Raw genomic sequence first — 18,441 nt, 5'->3', positions numbered from 1 at the left:
TATATATATATATATGTGTGTGTGTGTGTGTGTGTGTGTGTGTATATATATATATATATATATATAAGCAATATCACACGAGTAGCTGTGCGATATTGGCTGTATATCAGCACGGCTGTGATTCGGCCGTTTTATATAATTAATCATGATATTTTAATTATTATTTTGAAAGAAATGCAAATAAAAACTTTATTCTCTCCGATTCATCCACTTGTTTCAGAGTAACTAGTATCAGTTATAAACAAACACATTACTCAAATTAATATTAATACACATTAACTAAATTCTAAAGATTCATTTTAGATTTCTTAACTTTCTGAATGTTATTGTCATATAATTACTATTAATATTGAACATCAAACTGGTTTCTTAGCGTTTTCTTTAAACAAACCTCAAATTCAGTGCATTTTTGTGCCCTCTTTTGATATATGGTCCCTGACTATCGGCTATAGCCGATAGTGTGAAAATTTGCTTTTATCGGCTGATACCGATTTGATTATTGGCCGATATATCGGTGCATCTCTAATATATATATATATATATATATATATATATATATAATTGGGGGTCCATGGCATCTAAAAGATTGACAATCCCTGCCTTATGTAGACATTAATTATGATCTTTTTAACATGTATCACTTGAATACAAATAATCTTTTAGCTGCAAGTTTAATGTTCAGTAAAACAGAAAATTTAAATGTGTCTTTTTTGTATTTCAGATTAAAGTAGAATGAATGTATGCTTAAATATTTGTACTTACTACATACAAATATTTACTACACACCTTTGCTATAATAGGACACATATTTCAAAGCAAAGTGGGCCTTTTTGTATACTTGTTGTGATATTCCTGTTCCCTCTGTGCTGATAATGGAACACTGGATTTGTAAAGGAAGGAGACGGGCGTTCTCCTTCTTGAAATCAATAACCATCTCCACAATTGTTTGTATGTTTAGTTCCAAGTCGTCGACTGCACACCATGACAGCAGACGGCTCGCTTCCTCTCGATGTAGACTGTCAACAGAGCATGAGAGAGAACACACAGTTTCCTATGGGTTAGGAAATCATGGATACAGTAACAGACAGGATGAGGGACCTAATGTTTTCGGATAAGAATATTGTTCCAGGATCAACATCTTTTGTTGCATGTCTTACTTGGCTGCATTTGTTCAATCAAAAATGAAAGTAATAACAGTAATATTGTGAAATATTATTACAATTTTACTGTTTAATATATTTTAAAATGTATTACTCCAGTCACATTATCCTTCAGAAAAAATCATTTTAATATGCTGATATATGTGCTCAAGAAACATTTCTGATTATTATCAATGTTAAAAACATTGTTCTGCTTAATATATTTGTGGAAACTGATACTTTTCAGGATTCTTTGATTAATATAAAGATGATTAATATAAATGTTTTAAACTAGGTTTGTAAAAGATATTTTTATTTGTAATTGAGGAATGAATGAAGAATTAAATGTGATTGAAGAATTGAATGAGGTTAGAATGAGCTTATGTATATTAAGCTTAAATAGAAATAATTTTTACATTAAAAAATTATGCACATCAGCTTTAACAGTTGATAACAGTGATCATGAAGAAAAAACACATTCATTAGAATCAAAGCCCAGCACATCTGTTCATCTCAGCTGATGCCACTGGAATTCCCAGCCTTACTGTTCCCTGCTCCAGCTGTCATTTATCCCGCAGGGCCTCAGCCATGCAGTCCATAAAAAAACAGGACACAAGTTTGTCAGTTGACTTGGCCCTGTACAATGCATCCCACTCATTTCAACGTGACTGCAATGCACAGACTTATGGGTGGGGTGAGCAAACAACAGAGTGCTTAAAGGGTTAGTTCACCCAAAAATGGAAATTCTGTCATTTATTACTCACCCTCATGCCCTTTCACACCCGTAAGACCTTCATTAATCTTCGGAACGCAAATTAAGATATTTTTGTTGAAATCCGATGGCTCAGTGAGGCCTCCATAGCCAGAAATGACATTTCCTCTCTCAAGATCCATTAATGTACTAAAAACATATTTAAATCAGTTCATGTGAGTACAGTGGTTCAATATTAATATTATAAAGCGACGAGAATATTTTTGGTGCGCCAAAAAAACAAAATAACGACTTATATAGTGATGGCCGATTTCAAAACACTGCTTCATTAAGCTTCGGAGCGTTATGAATCAGCGTGTCGAATCAGCGGTTCGGAGCGCCAAAGTCACGTGATTTCAGCAGTTTGACATGCGATCCGCGATATGCTGATTCATAACGCTCCGAAGGGCAGAAACCTTGTAGCATTGAAACAAACCATTGGAGTGAAGGATATGTTATGAGAGCTTGTTTGATGATAAGTCATATCTACATTTGCATTTCAAAATTCAAATGCCAGTTGGTTACAATGCAGCAAAAACAATAGTTTCGTAAGGTGAGGTTTTATGGCTTTGGTTCTGCATAAATGAAATGCCACACGTCATTACACTGTCTTATGGTTAAATAGATACAATAGAAAAAAAATGCAAATCACAATTTTGTATGCAAATAGATATAGTAAAGGAGACCAATTGTAATCAGTATGCAAATATTATAATAACATCATTGTTGGTTGCTGAATATTCTAGCAATGGAAGTCAATGGAAGATGCTTTAATCTTTTCAAAAGTACAATGAATACAAAAAATATATATAAAACATATTTTAATAATAATAATAATTGTTGTTATTATTATTAATGCCAAGTTTATAATCTAAATATTTGCACATTTATTTTCATTCTTGTTTTGATGCCATTTATCGGCTTTGATATTAATATAAATACAGTGCCTTGGAAAATCTATTATAAAAAAGCCAGTTTCATGGACCCATATCAAGACAGGGCATGGCTAAAATTTCCATGAGAAAGAAAAAGAAAAAACTTTAAAGGGGACCTATAATGCCCCTTTTACAAGATGTAATATAAGTCTCTGGTGTCCCAGAATGCATCTGTGAAGTTTCAGCTCAGAATACCCCACAGATTATATATTATAGCTTGTCAAAATTTGCCCCTATTTGGGTGTGAGCAAAAACACACAATTTTTGTGTGTGTCCCTTTAAATGCAAATGAGCTGCTGCTCCCGGGCCCCCTTTCCAGAAGAGGGCGGAGCTTTAACAGCTCACGCTTCGGTTGCTCAACAACAACAAAGCTGGAGAATCTCACGCAGCCAAAATGAGGATTGTCAGTAACGGCGTTCGACCTTACATTGTTCAAACCGGAGTCGGACACTGATGGAGAGACTCAGGAAGAAGTTACAACTTTCAGAATGCAACTGGACGTTTCTGAATGGTTAGTGGATAAATTTATGTAGTTGCTGTGGAGTTGATTCAGCTCATCGACTAGCATGTGCCGTCATGTTTCTTTTGTGCAAATCCAGTGTTGAATTGACCCTCGTTTGTGAAGCAGTCCGGAGTAAAATGACGGCATGGAAACAACACTTTACTACAACTCTTCCTCTTCTCTAAAGCAGTCCAACATGGCCTTACCCCCTTTGTTGCGTGTTCCCAGGGGCAGGGTTTATGTAAATTTTGGGGTTTGTGATGTCACCTACCTGGGAAGAAGCTTGTTGTACCAGCCGCCTTGTAGTCCTTAAAAAGCGATTTCTGTAAAAGAAAATATCTCCCTTTGCATTGAACTTTGAGCGTTGTAACTTTGCAGATGTTTTTTATGCACAAACAGCAACATTACACACTAGCTAAAGTTAAAAAAGTGTAATCATAATTAAGGACCCCTTTAAAAAAAAAAATTAAAACTTAATTTCTTCTTTTTGATCTGAGTATAAACAAAATATGCTGACAAAGTACTGAAAGAATTTTTTTAATGAAATATTTTATTAATACATTATATTGCGTTCAAAATTAAGAGTTCCAGGACTCTTTACAATAAAGTTAAAATGTTCTTTCATCTGTACTGTACATTCAAGACACTGAACCACTGTTTAATACATCTCGAGGGAAAAAAGGAAAAGGTTAGATAAATATCATCACATCATCTGTATTGCACTCAGACCGGTAATGGACATGAAAAGGCAACCATTATACTGTATAAGAACATGTCTTCAAAAGGCACTACAGCTAGATTTTATTTTGATGCACCTCAAAATAAAATGTGTCTGCTAGTCCTTTATAAAACATTAATACGACTCAATATAAACAACAACAACAACAACAAAAAAACCAGTGCAAATTAAAACAGAGGTATTAATGGATGGGAATAAATCGTGATTGGCTTGAAGGAAAAAGACTGTTGGGATTCTCCATTGGGGGAGAACCTATAGTGTCCCTGCTGAGGTCCTTTGGGAAGGTCTGTTTCCAGACCAGGGTCACAACTTCCTGACCGCACAAAACACAAAACAGGATATGGCTTGCCTCTGGTGAACCTCTGGGAGAAAATACAATGACTGCCAGTAGAGAACACCAGCATAGTTTTACAGCTGTAGTGCTCATATGGATAATGCAGGTTCTAGTCAAACTTGCGACATGTTCTGATCCCATTCCCTTTCTAACCATTTCCTGTTGCCTTTCTGCTGTGTTTATGCACTGCAAAACCACAAAATCATTTTTACCATCAAATCATCAAATTGATGATCAGTGGTGCATATTATGGATTAATCTGCACTATGAACATGTTAAATTAGCATTTAACATGTTTAAAATGCAAAGTGATTTTTATATCAATATATACATATGAAACAAATCACATTTATATAAAAAGAGCTTGTCGTAAATGTTCAGTACTTGAATACGCAAAACATTACTCATTATGAAGGACTGTAAGCCCCTTCTACTGGAAACATATTCAAAGCAGAACAACATGAAATGTTCAACATCACAGTAGAGTAGGCTTTATACTCCGAGGCACATTTAAGATGTCTTCACGGCTCCACTGAGTCCATTTCTCTCCCATAAGTCCCCTGTGATGATTCCCACTGTAAACATTTGATTTGAATGAATGTAGATGATGTCTGCGTAATTATTTATAGCATGTCATGAACTTCTTATCTCAATACAGTCTTTTCCATCTCTTAGCAAGTGCAATTCAGTTCTGAAATGGTCCTTTTCTTGCAGTGAAATCATCCTCTTAATATGTACAAGCAGCAATAATTTCATGCAGAACTAATACTAAATCAGAGAAGTATTACAATCGCAAACATTTAGTGACGATGGACTGCAACTCTGAAAAGTGAACAAAACAGACAGCAAAGGTAAAACTGGGTCACTTCTTCTGTTTATAATATTGTCTTTGATAAAATATGTATAGCATTTTAAGTGATACAATAGGGAAAGGGGACGGTTTATGCATTAAATCATGCATCCATGAACAAAAAACATGACGCATGTAAAATTTTTAAAGTCACCATAAAATCAAAATGAACAATTCTTATTTTTTATGGAATGCAGTATTTATTATAAATAAATGATTTATCCGTGCACATAATTTTTTTTTTTTAAATTCATGTGCCCTCATAATCTTTAATCTAAATAACGTCAGCAACATCTCTTCTCTTCTCTAATGATGTGTTTACTAGAGTGAGGGCAGGGCAACCTGTCACTCACATAGAATTGACCAATAGCAAACCACAACCATCCAATCAATTCCCAATGGACAAAATCACGTTCCACCCAACATTTTTTTCTTGTTCAAGAAGCCATTTTCCCTCGGATATACGTCACAATAGAGAAGAGAAGACTATCGCTACTTCCGATTTCATGGCAACTTTAACAGCTCCTACTTCTCCTCGTTTTCCTCAGTAAATATTGGAAGCAAAAGATTCTAATAGATTTTAGTTTATACTGATATAAAGCTAAGGGGTTCATTGATTATTTTTGTCAGATAAGCTTTGGTAGGCCAACTTGAATACTAACAAGTCAGAGGGTTGTGAGGTAGGGGCATGGGCGGCACAGACCTTATTAAAAATAGCCATGTTTTCCATTTCTTCCTTTAGTGTGGGGAGAGATTCCCTGGGGATAATCCAAGATGAAAATAAACAACAATCACCCAAATAATTTCATACGGACGCAAGCTAGTTAACAGTATCAGATGTACACCCCAAAACAGACCAAATGATGCTTATTAGATTGAAAATCTCCCACTACATCTAGTAAACGTGTGGTGTGCAAAGCCAGACGGGGGTAGATCTATTGTCATCGCTTTCACAGTACATTCAGCAGGCACGCCGGAGACCCGCGGTATGGATTCTCCTGGTAATGCAAGTCTCTAAACTGAACGTGTGCGTTCTGTAGCTCCTGAAGAAACACAGTGAATCTACGGCTCAGAGTGAGTAGGATTGCCACTTCTGTTTGTTTAGGAAACTGATAGATTTGTCCCTTATTGAGGCATCAATTGCACGCAAAAAATAGCTGAGAAAAAAAAAACAACCTGTTTTTTTTTTTTTTTTTTTAGATGAACCTCTCCAAAGAATGTTGGAGGTCATTTTAGTAATTAGAAGTAAATAAATTATAATAAAAATGATAGACTTATACATAAGTCCATATTGAAAGTGTCTAATCCACAACGCTGCAGTATACACTAATACTGTATTTGTATACTTGCTCATAAGGTGATCTAGGATAAGAATTTACTACTTTCATGCTAATTAGAAATAATAATTATTATAATAATTATGAGCATTTCAAACTTTAGATATCCCTTATTAAATAAAGCTTCCTCAAACTTCCAATGCCACCAATTAATGGTCCTCTCAGTCTGGCACAAAAGCTACTTTTGCTCTGCAGTGTGTGCGAATTTAAGCTCATAAATTGCTTCTAGATTAGAAAAAATTAAACATAAAAAATGCCATTTTCCATTTTAAAACAAAAGTGGCTACTTGCAGAATTGCAAGATTATTTCTTCAGGATCTGTGAATCACGCATTGGATGCCTCTTAAGTGTATCCCAGATTCTCCATCTCACTACGGTAACGTTGCTCGGACACTCGGCTTTTGTGCTGCTTGCTCTCCAGGTGAAGACGAAACTCGGCTTCCTCGCTGGCACCCGAGTTACACATTGAGCAGTAGAACTGGCCGCTGGGTGTGACGCACATCGCAAGGTCTCGTGGGATACGCTGCCTCGGCCGTGGGTTGTAGTAAGGGCCTGAAACAGCACAGGAAACAGGTCATGTGAATAAAATGAAATTTCAAATAAATGGCTACATGAATAAGCAGATATATAAGATGATGAAATACAGTGTTGGGGGTAATGCATTACAAGTAACTCAAGTTATGTAATCAGATTACTTTTTCAAGTAACTAGTAAAGTAATGCATTACTTTTGAATTTGCAGCAAAATATTTGAGTTACTTTTTCAAATAAGTAACGCAAGTTACTTTGATTTCCAATTTATTGACTGACAGCTCTCCTGTCCCCATGTTGAGAGAAATCGGGAGTAAGTGCAGAGGCGTGTGCTCTGTGAGAACATCTAGACTAAATATGAGCATACATTCACTGTTTTACTTCTTCTGTCCTATTCTTCTGTATTCCAGAATGGCAGCACAGCTGAAAGGTTTGTTTGAGCTGCGCCCTCTAGTGTACAGGCGTGAATTTGCATTTCCTTTAGCCGCAGGCTTATTCATTTCTCTTTTGTTGTGAATGGGCCTTTATATTTGCCAAAAATAGAACTTTTTTGTTGTTATAAAAACAAACAAACAAACAAGCCATCCTGATGAGAAAAAGTAACGAGAAAGTAACGTAACGCATTACTTTCCATAAAAAGTAACTAAGTAACGCAATTAGTTACTTTTTTAGGGAGTAACACAATATTGTAATGCATTACATTTAAAAGTAACTTTCCCCAACACTGATGAAATACATGCTGGAATGGAAAGCCAAGCTCTGACTTGGGTTTATGTGTAAATTTTCAGGTTTATACTACTTTTAAAAATTTTGGTAGGCAGTTTAAGCTTTTTTTGGAAAAAAAAATAACACTTTTATTTAGACAAAAAGCATTAAATTGATCAAAAGTGACAGTTAAAGGCACAATATGTAATTTTTTTGCCACTAGAGGTCGCCCATTCAAAACAAAGGCATAGCTTGATGACGCCGAGATTGAGCGCGGAATCATGGGAGATGTTGTCTTCACCTCACAGCTGAAAATTATTTTATAATGTTACTCTGTGCATTCGCTCGGCAGCTGCTGAGACACTTGTTGCACACTGCAGTAAGCTAGATCGATATTAGAATATCATATAATATAATCAAGAAAATGAGATTCAAACAATAAGACTAAATGTGTTGAGCTATATAACAATGATTAGTTTTCTGTCTATAAATGTATCCAAACAGTTGTTCCCTTGTCCAATAAAACATATAGGGTAATATATTAAAGTGTCTTTGGTGTTTCCATGGTTTCTACAAAATAAAACAGGAAGGTTTTATTTATAACGCAGGTAAGATGTCATTGATAGGTGTGGTCCGTGTCCTGGTTAAAATTGCTTATTTCTCTGATTTAAACATTCTTGGAAACATTTGGGATAATGTAGGTACACAAGTCAACAAAATATATAACACTGTTCTAGTGGTTTTTGGATATTTTAAACCAAAAATCTTACATATTGTGCCTTTAAGACATTTATGATGTTACAAAAGATTTCTTTTAAAAATAAATTCTGTTCTTTTGAACTTTCTATTAATCAAAGAATCCTAAATAATGTATCACAGTCTCCACAAAAATATAAAGCAGCACAACATTGATAATAATAAGAAATGTTTCTTAAAGCAGCAAATCAGCATATTAGAACAGTTCAGATACATGCATACTCAGCTGTGTGCCATTCAGAATTGAACTGAGAATGCTTTTTAAATTCCAGTTCACTCCCTGAATTTGTCTTAAATTTAAACTGAAGTAAACAGAATGCAAATTGTAGAATTTGAATTTAAGTTAGTAGAATTTAGGAAGTTTAAATCATATGCAAAATCTAACTGCTTTAACCGGGGTAGTGCGGCTATTGAATGCTCTGCCGTGTGTTTTTGTGCATATGTGAGGACAGGACCATGGGGCAATGGGGGCATGTGTGTGATTGAGATCTGCCATCGTGTGGGTGACGTTCATGAGCCCGGGTTGACGTGGGGTGGAGTATCGGCTTACATAGACCAAAGCATTGGCATCTAGCCTGCATTTAGCGAGACTAGCGCATTGCGCTACATTAGCACAGGCTGGCAAACTAACACGCGCAGCTGCCAAGCGCTCTGCTGCCAAAGCACTGATCACAAATGGAGGTTTTGCACCACAGCTTAGACCACTGAGCAGAAAACTGAACCCACGGGACAGTCTCTGGGCAAGATCACATGATGAGAAAAATCTGTCTCTCCTAAACTATTTGTTGAGGTAAATCTGTGTAGACAGTACCTGGCATGGCAGTGTTGATATAAGCCCTGCGGTTCTTCATTAATCTATACTCGTACCCTTCTTTTCGGGGCCGTCTCTGAGCGTCGGACAAGTCTCTAGAAAACACATTATAAGAAAAACAGATTTATCACTTAATATGGTTGAGCAAGTCATATCTTGATACAGCCTTTTGATGATTTTATATACCTTGATATTTATGTAATTGCTATCAAACATCTTAAATTTTCTTTCATTTCAACCAAACAATTGTTTCTAAGCTGAATATAAAGTGTTTTCAAAGTGCTTAAGTGAAATACAATTCAAACCAAAAACAATCAAGGCACATTTAATATATATTAAAATAGATAACAGTACAAATTGTAATAATAGTTCGCAAAATTACTGGATATTTTACTAAACACAAAGAAGAATCATTTTCATGTATATCAACAAATATAAAAATACAATATAACAATATTGTTGCAAAGCAAAATAACATTATTTACCAACAAAATGTTTTCAAAAACATTTTAATATACGGAAAATGCTACACAAAGTCTGCTGTGAACATTTTAGTGATGATGGGGATGAAATGTTGAATCATTTCATTTTGAATCAGTTCATTCAAACGGACAGTTTGAACTGATTCACAGAAATCAATCAAATTTACTAACTCTTACTAACTGAAATTTAAATCAGAAACAATATTAAAACACTCTCGCAAGTAACAAGGCAAGAGCGGATCGTGAAATTATTAAAAATGACAAAAAATATCATAAAATAATACGCCCTAATAATAATAATCTCAAATAATATTCATTTTAATAACACACTCAAATAAAAAATATAAAAATATTTTAGTAGTCAAATAAAAAGTTAAAATTTAAATCTTTAAGATCTCCAATTAAAAATTTTATATCATCAGCAAAATCACTCAATTTGTTTTGAATAACAGGATTCAAACCTATCGTAACTAGTCGTCATAAACATGTTTGCTCAGATAGAATCAGACGTTTGGAGTGCAACAGGATGTATCTTCCTGGGTTTGTTATCAGGACCGCCCAACTTTGGCCACAGTAGCATTTAAATGAGTGCCCCACTTATCAATGCAAAACAGCCTGAAGATAAAGCCACCAGGAAAAACTTTTTTCCTCCATGCAAAACGTCCTACTAGCTGATGCATAACGTGTACATGTTTTTTGCTTTCCATCATATGGGTGTATGAAGATCCTAGATATATTTTAACTCTCATGTCAACTACCCATAAACCCCTCTCAATCGGAGCAACAAAAGGGGCAATGACCCTGCCGTTTTGGATCTGACATCACCTCTCAGAGTCTAATCTTGCAGGATGAACTGTATTAACTGATATCTCAATTAAAAAAATGTAAAAAAATGTAAAAAAAAAAAAAAAAAAAAAAAACACACACCGCCCACTAATATGGAAGGATTTTCCGTGTTTAAGGGTTGTTTTATCTGGGAGCGTGTGGGTGTGACAGACTTACGAGGACGTGGCGCTCTGCTGCGCCTCAGCCAGCCGCAGTCTTTTGGCGTGGTTTTTGCCCTGATAGTGCGCCTGGGCCACAGCAGGGGAGCTGAAGGAAGCGTCACACAGCTTGCAGTAGTCATTTTCCGTGGCCAGTATGACTCTGCTAGCGCCCTTAGAGAGTGGCTGCAGACGGGACAATAACAGGAGAGCTTTTAGAAACAGTAGAGCGATGAAAGGTGTGCGATGAAAGGCAGAGACGTCTCTGATTACTATCACGCTGAGCTTAGTGAATAGATGCTTGCAGAGTGACACCGCATGATCAAACTGCACTTAAAGATATTCACAGATAAGGCTGGACGATAAAGCTTCAGAATATATATCTTGACCATTTTCAGCTTTTTGATGATTTATATATCTCAAATGTTGAGATCAGTTTGGGAAAGTTTGGGAAAGTTTGGGATCAATAACATTTTTTAAAGAAATGAATCAATTATTTTATTCAGCAAGGACACATTACATTGATCAAAAGTGACAGTAAAGGCATTTATAATGTTACAAAAGGTTTCCATTCTATTCATCAAGAATCCAAGTATCACAGTTTCCACAAAAATATAAAGCAGCACAACTGTTTTCAACATTGATAATAACAAGAATTTTTTTTTTTTTTTTTGAGCAGCAAATCAGCATATTAGTATGATTTCTGAAGGATCATGTGACACTGAAGACTGGAGTAATGATGCTGAAAATTCAGCTTTGATTACAGGAATAAACTACATTTTAAAATATATTAAAATATTTTAAATTGTAATAATATTTCACAGTATTACTGTTTTGACTGTATTTTTGATCAAATAAATGAAGTCTTGGTGAGTATAAGAGACTTATTTTAAAAATATTAAAAAATCTAACAGACCACAAATGAGATAACCAAATGAATCGTTGAATCAGTTCACTAAAATGGACAGTTTGACAGTTTCCCCCTTGCTGCCATTTGACGGACAAAAAGGTAGTTCCACCCCAAATTTCAAGTAGATATAGCTGCAGACTGGAGAACTCCAAAATGGGGCATGAACTCCAAAAGTGGGCAGTGCCTCCAAGAAGGTGCGGAGTGTCTACACGTAAACACTTTCGCTTCGCCAAATGTTGTTGAATTACATTTAAAAAAAAAAGTTTGTCAATTAAACACCATTTCTCATTGAAAAATGAATTAATCTTACATAAAATTTAGGCATATGTTAAAGTTATAAAACATGCAATTTAAATACATATGCCTATATAAATAAATATATATTTATTTATTATTGAGATATAGCCATATTATTGAGATATAACCATTCATCTTTGGTGGGGCGATAGCTCCGTGAGTGGGGGGAACCCGTAGAACTCGTAGCCGGTGGCGTTCGGATGCGGCTGAGGGGGGACTCTCATCTTTCTGAGCTTAAAGCTCCGGGTCTCCCTCCCTCATTGAGATTTAAGTGTGAAAGCCTTGACATGACAAATTAATTCTTTAGAATCGGCTGTGGGGGAGTTTGTGCTGAATCACGCATGCGTGTCATGTGTCTGTTTGTCAACGGGAGGAAGCCATGCCCCGTTTTGGAGTTCCCACCCCCATTTGGAAATTTCCAGGCTGCAGCTATACCCTTCTCCCAAGTTTAGCCCAGCCCAGTTGGGCATTCCAAAAGTTAGCTAATTACACATAAATCACACATTTAAATGCTCTCGCAAGACAAGGAAGTATCACAAAACTAGTCAATTGACGGGCATTCACAATGTACTTTCGTTTTACATAGCTACCAAAATCATTGCAAATAAATTGTAAAAAATGTTAATATATATCGTCCAGCCTTAGACAGTTCCCAGACAGCCTGAAAAAACACACTTGTTCGGACAGAATGCACCAGCTAAGAGTCATAAGCACCTGGTTGGCAGTCACATTTGCAGAATCTGTGGGTGGAGTGGCTGAGGGTTGCTGGGAAACAGGCTCTACTACCTCTGGTATTCTAATGGGAGGTGGCTGCTGGCTACCAGCATAAAAATTGCGCAGCTTCTTACTGTGGTTTTTCCCCTGTAGACAAAACAATGGATTGATTACGTGCTTTATCACGGCTAAGACTAAAACTGGTCATCAGTATCTTAAGAACAACATCTCACTGAAAGAAACCAAAACTGAAAGTAAAAACTCCTTATTTGTGAACATACAGTAAAACAATCAAGGCTAACCATTATTTTGGTGTCATCAGACATTGTGCAATCCAAAACCATTTTGTTGATATAAACACAGTGTGTGAATTAATTTAATATTCTCTTATCTCTATATACGTATTTTCATTCCTCGTGGACCATAACATGAGTTTTAGATTACCTGATAATGTGCCTGAGCCTGTTGGGCAGAGTTGAGAGTGACGTTACAAAGTTTACAGTACAAAGGCTTGCAAAGCTCTTCCAGAGTTGCTTCCTGGTCAGCGCCCACTGCCTGACCATCTTCCTCAGGGGGCTTTGGACTGAGGACGGGAGGTGCTGGGATGGGTGGGTTGGGCGGCATCTGGAGGTGAGGGGGCGGCTTTACGGCTAGAGGAGTGCAGTGCGGGAATTGCAAGGGGTCCGGAGACATCATCACGGGTGGAGGTCTGAGGTTCTGAGTCGGGGTCATGGCCTGGAAGGGCTGAGGCGGCTGCTGACACATCAAACTAAGAGGCGGCTTCAGAACCGGGTCTGGACCTGGAAAGCCAAATGACAAAATGTAGGTGTAAGAATGAGAATATACACTCTTAAAGGATTAGTTCACTTCAGAATTAAAATTTCACCCCCAATCACATTGGAAAGGTCACGTAGGAGACCAACATCCTTGTTTTACCTTTGTTTTGTTTTTTTGTAAAGGCCATTTGACTTAGTCTTTGCACGTTTGCTTTGTAAACACTTGCTCGGTACTTCCGCCTACGTCACCTGTGACCTTCCCAACGTGATTACGTAATGCGTGGAGCATCACAGAGCTAGTGCAAGACGAGTATTTGTGGCTAAAAACTAAAGTATATAAATGTTTAATTTTTTTAGAAAATGACCAATGGTTTTGCTAGATACGATTCTTATTCTGCATTTGGGATCGTGCAGAACCCTTTTAAGCTGCACTGAAACTGCAATTTGTACCTTCAACCTGTTGGTACTCGTTGAAGTCCACTATATGGAGAAAAATCCTGGAATGTTTTCCTCAAAAACCTTAATTTATTTTTGACTGAAGAAAGAGAGACATAAACATCTTGGATGACATGGGGGTGAGTAAATTATCAGGAAATTTGAATTCAATTCTGAAGTGAACTAATCCTTTAAAAATTGAGGTTCCAATAAAAGACCCATAGAAAAACCATTTTGGGTACCCCAAAGAACCTTTCAGTGAACATTTCTTTTACCATATTTTTCTTAATGTGTGGTCACAAATGACTGAGGTGCCCTTGAGCAAGGCACCTAACCCCCAATCGCTCCCCGGGCGCCACAGCAAAAATGGCTGCCCACTGCTCCAGGTGTGTGTGTCCACAGTGTGCAGCGTTTGTGTTCACTACTCACTACTCCTATTGTGTGTGCACTAACTGGATGGGTTAAATGCAGAGGATAAATTCCGAGTATTGACCTTCACATGTCACTTTCACTTTCATTAGTGGAATTTGATGAGCAAAAAAAAGGTCCATTGTCAATAGCATAGACATGTATGAAGCACTGTTCACATGCACTGAAGCCACTTTCAAACCAAACAGTTTTCAGTTGGTCAGCGCAGTGAATTTGCGTGACCAACTTGAATTGAATACGAGTGAAATCTGCATGGGGAACTTCCAGAACATCCTTAACCACTGCCCTCCGACTGTCAGTCTGCTGTGAGCTAGAGATGGTAAAGAGGTGTGCTAAGGTTAAGCCCCACCCTCTATTTTTTCTCATTAAATATTCAATTTCACTTTAAAATACGTCACAATAATCATGTAAAGTCGGTCACAACTTCATTATAAAGTTCACGTAGACTTTAATAATCTAAAGAACCTTTTAAAGAACCTTTTGTGCAATGGAAAGTTTCCATGGATGTTAAAGGTTTATTTTTAAGAGATCTTCCTAGTATCTCAACTTGTAGACAGTAGTGAGATTAAATGTAGAGAAAACAAAAGGTTTTTGTCTCCTGCTTCTAAGGTGTTTCTTCTGAGAAAAAAACTCCAGTACTCTTACATGTCTCCTCTAGTGTTTCAAAAGAGATCTCAATGTTTCAAATGTTTCAAAATATTCCAATATGAACTCAAACATTTATCCATCAAATCCTCCAAATGATCAGCGCTATACTGTCCACATTAATTCTATACCTCTATATTCTTATATATTTATCCTTAAGTGCAGTCACACTCAAAACAAGCAGCTGGCGAATTTGCATGACTAACTTGAACATGGGGGAAATCTACATTGGGAACTTTTTCACCCTCATGCGAAACTTTATATTGCGGAGATTCCAATTGGAATGACTAGATTTCGCCCACGGTATTTCACCGAGCAGGAACTAAATGATACTACATCTTTAGGAGAAACATCTGATGAAACATAACATAACAAGACTCCTGTACATACATTTTAGTGCAGCAAATGAGCCATTCTAATAATAGAGCGGATGTATGTAAGTGCCATGTCTTGTTTATCACACTTCCTGTAGCAAGAGTGAATATTTGCAGTATGGCCTCCTGTAGATGTGATTAGGACTGACTCCTGCCTCCTGAACTCAGCAAGTGTTTGCGCTTCAGAAGATCTGAGGCCGGGCGAGTGGGGGGATGGACAGTCAGCTGTTTTGTGGCTGTGTGATATTTCTAGTGTATCAGTTCTGACGGGATCATGACAACAATGATTCAGCTGACCAAAATAGACATAAGAATGCACCAAATGGTTCTGTTTCCGGTCGCCTAGATAGTTAGAAAGGCACTTCTTGGAACTCTTAAATACCTCAATGTTTATATCCTTAAATGGAGCTGTTAACATTTCTATTTTCATTTTTAATGTTTATTTTTGATTTTCAATAAAAAAATTCCAAATAATTTTCTCAACTGCTCCACCTGTCCCCAATTCTTTGATCAAACAGCTAGTCCTATCCCCAAACTACCTCAATTGGTTGAGTCAAAGTCAGGTTGCTCAAATAAACAAACTGTTATTTTTTTCCCAAGTGTACTATTGTGCTATAAAGTTAACATTTAAATCAAAATGGACAATTCTTAATTTTGTATGAAATATTGCAGCATTTATTAACCTGTCACTCACATGAGAACAATCCAATCAGTTCCCAATGGACAAAATCAAATCATGTCCTATATTTGTTCTCATTTGAGAAGCCATTTCACTTTAATTAGGGAATGAAAATTCGACCATAATTTCCATTGCATGCCGACATTAACTGTGATTGGTTGCTTTTCATGTTGGTCATGCAGATTTTCCTGTCAAAGACGAAGTTCCTGGCATGGATAAGTTGCAAAGCTTGCAACTTGCTACACCGATAGTCAAAAGTTTGGTTATGAAAGAATAACCTGTGAATAACCCATGCACAGCTTTTGCACACTTACCCTTTAAAGGGATAGTTTACCCAAAAATGAAAATGTTGCCATCATTTACTCACCCTCAAGTTGTTCTAAACCTGTATGAGTTTCTTTCTTCTGTTGAACACAAAAGAAGATATTTTAAAGAATGGTGGTGATCAAACAATTGACGGTAGCCATTGACTTCCACAGTAGGAAAAAAATACTATAGAAGTCAATGGCTACCGTAAACTGTCTGGTTACCAAACGTCTTCAAAATGATCTTCTTTTGTTTCCAACAGAAGAAAGAAACTCATACAGGTACATAAGGGTGAGTAAATGATGACAAAATTTTGGGGTAAACGATCCCTTTAAATTCTATGATCATTTGCAATGTTACAAAAATTAACAATGCCCTACCAATTCACATTCTTCTCCTTTTGACCTGAAAACAAACCTGATATCTTTTGGTCATCAGAGAATACAAGCCCAGAAATAGGTCTAAGTAGAATACAGTCCCAACTCAAGGTCGGGGACACATACCTGCTCTCTCCATCCAGATTAAATCCACTGTTTATTCAGCAGCAATGCAAAGTTTAGTTGGAGCATGGCGACAAACATCTGCTCTTTCATCAGGACTGGGATCAAATATTTTTAGATTTAGAGAGGATTGTTCCCGTTGAGCATCTATAATGCAAGGTATGCAGGGCACATGAGAAGGTAAAGCAGTACTATCACTTGATGCTGCAGGTTGTTTTACACCACTCAGTGCTGCAAAACACTTCTAAGCTGTTCGTGCATTGTACAGTTGTTGTTTGACAGCATCAATTATTGAAAGCAGAATAAATGCATTTCATGCATGGTTGCTCTCTGTGCTTAAGGGACATTTTTTTCAGTGTTTATTAAGATCATCAAACATTTAATTCTTCTGTTCGGGCGTATGGATTTGATCAGAACTGTATGGCATCTCACCATAAATAAGAACCACACTTCAACCACGATTTGCACAGAACAGAGTGCAATCACATACAATAAATAAAAATGAAGCATTTTTATGCACCGTATGGTCTGGCCAATTAGATGCTGCATGAAACGACTGACAAGGAGTCTTCTTAAATAAAATCCACAGTAGTAACCTTGAGTTTTGTGAAGACATGGACTTATGTTATGGACTCTCAGACGTTTAGAGCTGAACAGTGATAAGCCAAAAATCATAACTGATCTCGTCTGTCCCTCCATATCAGCAGTCATTGGATTCATATGTGATCCAGACTTAAGTATCTCAGGCGTGACAATAAATCTGCTCAAGTTCCTACAGTATATAAGGAATAAATAAATAATTAGTCCACTCTGTGTGTAAAAGAATATATTGAAAAAGCTTGCATACATGATTTTTGTGACTAATACAAACACAAATTCCATGCAGAGCTCAATTAACATATCCTCATATAATGGAAATAGAGTGGCATAGAATACAAAATTTCAGTGAGATGTTAAATATGTTAGTCATGTACATAGTGTACCATTAACATTTGATATGCCATGATCCCTTAGCAATGCAGATAAGGATGTGCATTCTCAATCTGTCAGTGGTTAGGCTGACATCAAAACCTTTCTTCTAATAAACCTTACCACTATTCAAAAAAACAACGAGCAGTTCCTAATAAACTCCTATTTTAAACCATTGCAGTGCAAGGCAAATATGATGCAGAGCATCACTTATAACGCAATGCATTGAAAACCATTTTTGTCTTTTCCTACCTGTCATCCGAGCGAAATAATGACTGCAATCTCCATAGTTTACAGGCTGAGAGCTGTAGATATTGCAATAGTCAGCACTTGAATAAAAAGCATCTCTGTTCTTTACATTCATCGCCATCTTCCCTGCATCCTTCCAAGCTCTCTCTGCTGCTCAACTTCTCCCAGCCAGACGTGCGCCACATGCTTCAAACGTCCAACAGAGGGGTGTTTTCAATCGCACACGGTTTCAAAAACCCTAGAAATACGTAAAAAACGTTATATACACGAGATAGAGGGATATTTACATTTTACCAATAGATAT

General features: G+C 36.7%; 1 protein-coding gene across 1 annotated transcript; it reads right to left on the bottom strand.

Annotated features, from left to right (window-relative positions):
- Window positions 1-4,271: 4,271 nt before the first annotated feature.
- zmat3 (zinc finger, matrin-type 3) lies at window positions 4,272-18,308 on the bottom strand. Its single transcript, XM_051913306.1, has 6 exons — window positions 18,141-18,308; window positions 13,220-13,575; window positions 12,776-12,922; window positions 10,874-11,040; window positions 9,390-9,484; window positions 4,272-7,139 (listed from the first exon to the last, which is right to left on the bottom strand). Exons 1-6 carry the CDS (start codon window positions 18,256-18,258, stop codon window positions 6,931-6,933), a joined length of 1,092 nt encoding a protein of 363 aa, XP_051769266.1. The 5' UTR covers window positions 18,259-18,308; the 3' UTR covers window positions 4,272-6,930.
- Window positions 18,309-18,441: the final 133 nt, after the last annotated feature.

This window comes from Ctenopharyngodon idella, chromosome 11, assembly GCF_019924925.1.
Source record: "Ctenopharyngodon idella isolate HZGC_01 chromosome 11, HZGC01, whole genome shotgun sequence".
NCBI lineage: Eukaryota > Metazoa > Chordata > Actinopteri > Cypriniformes > Xenocyprididae > Ctenopharyngodon > Ctenopharyngodon idella.
Note: the sequence above shows the minus strand (reverse complement) of the source record. Positions and strands in the feature narration are given on the sequence as shown.

What these genes read in the sequence shown, in the direction of transcription:
- zmat3 (XM_051913306.1), bottom strand. Translation starts at nt 18,258, where the DNA reads ATGGCGATGAATGTAAAGAACAGAGATGCTTTTTATTCAAGTGCTGAC. An exon ending in TTATTTCGCTCGGATGACAG is followed by an intron (nt 13,576 to 18,140) that starts GTAGGAAAAGAC and finishes TTGGCTTTCCAG; the next exon opens with GTCCAGACCCGGTTCTGAAG. An exon ending in CAAATGTGACTGCCAACCAG is followed by an intron (nt 11,041 to 12,775) that starts GTGCTTATGACT and finishes TCCCGTCTGCAG; the next exon opens with CCACTCTCTAAGGGCGCTAG.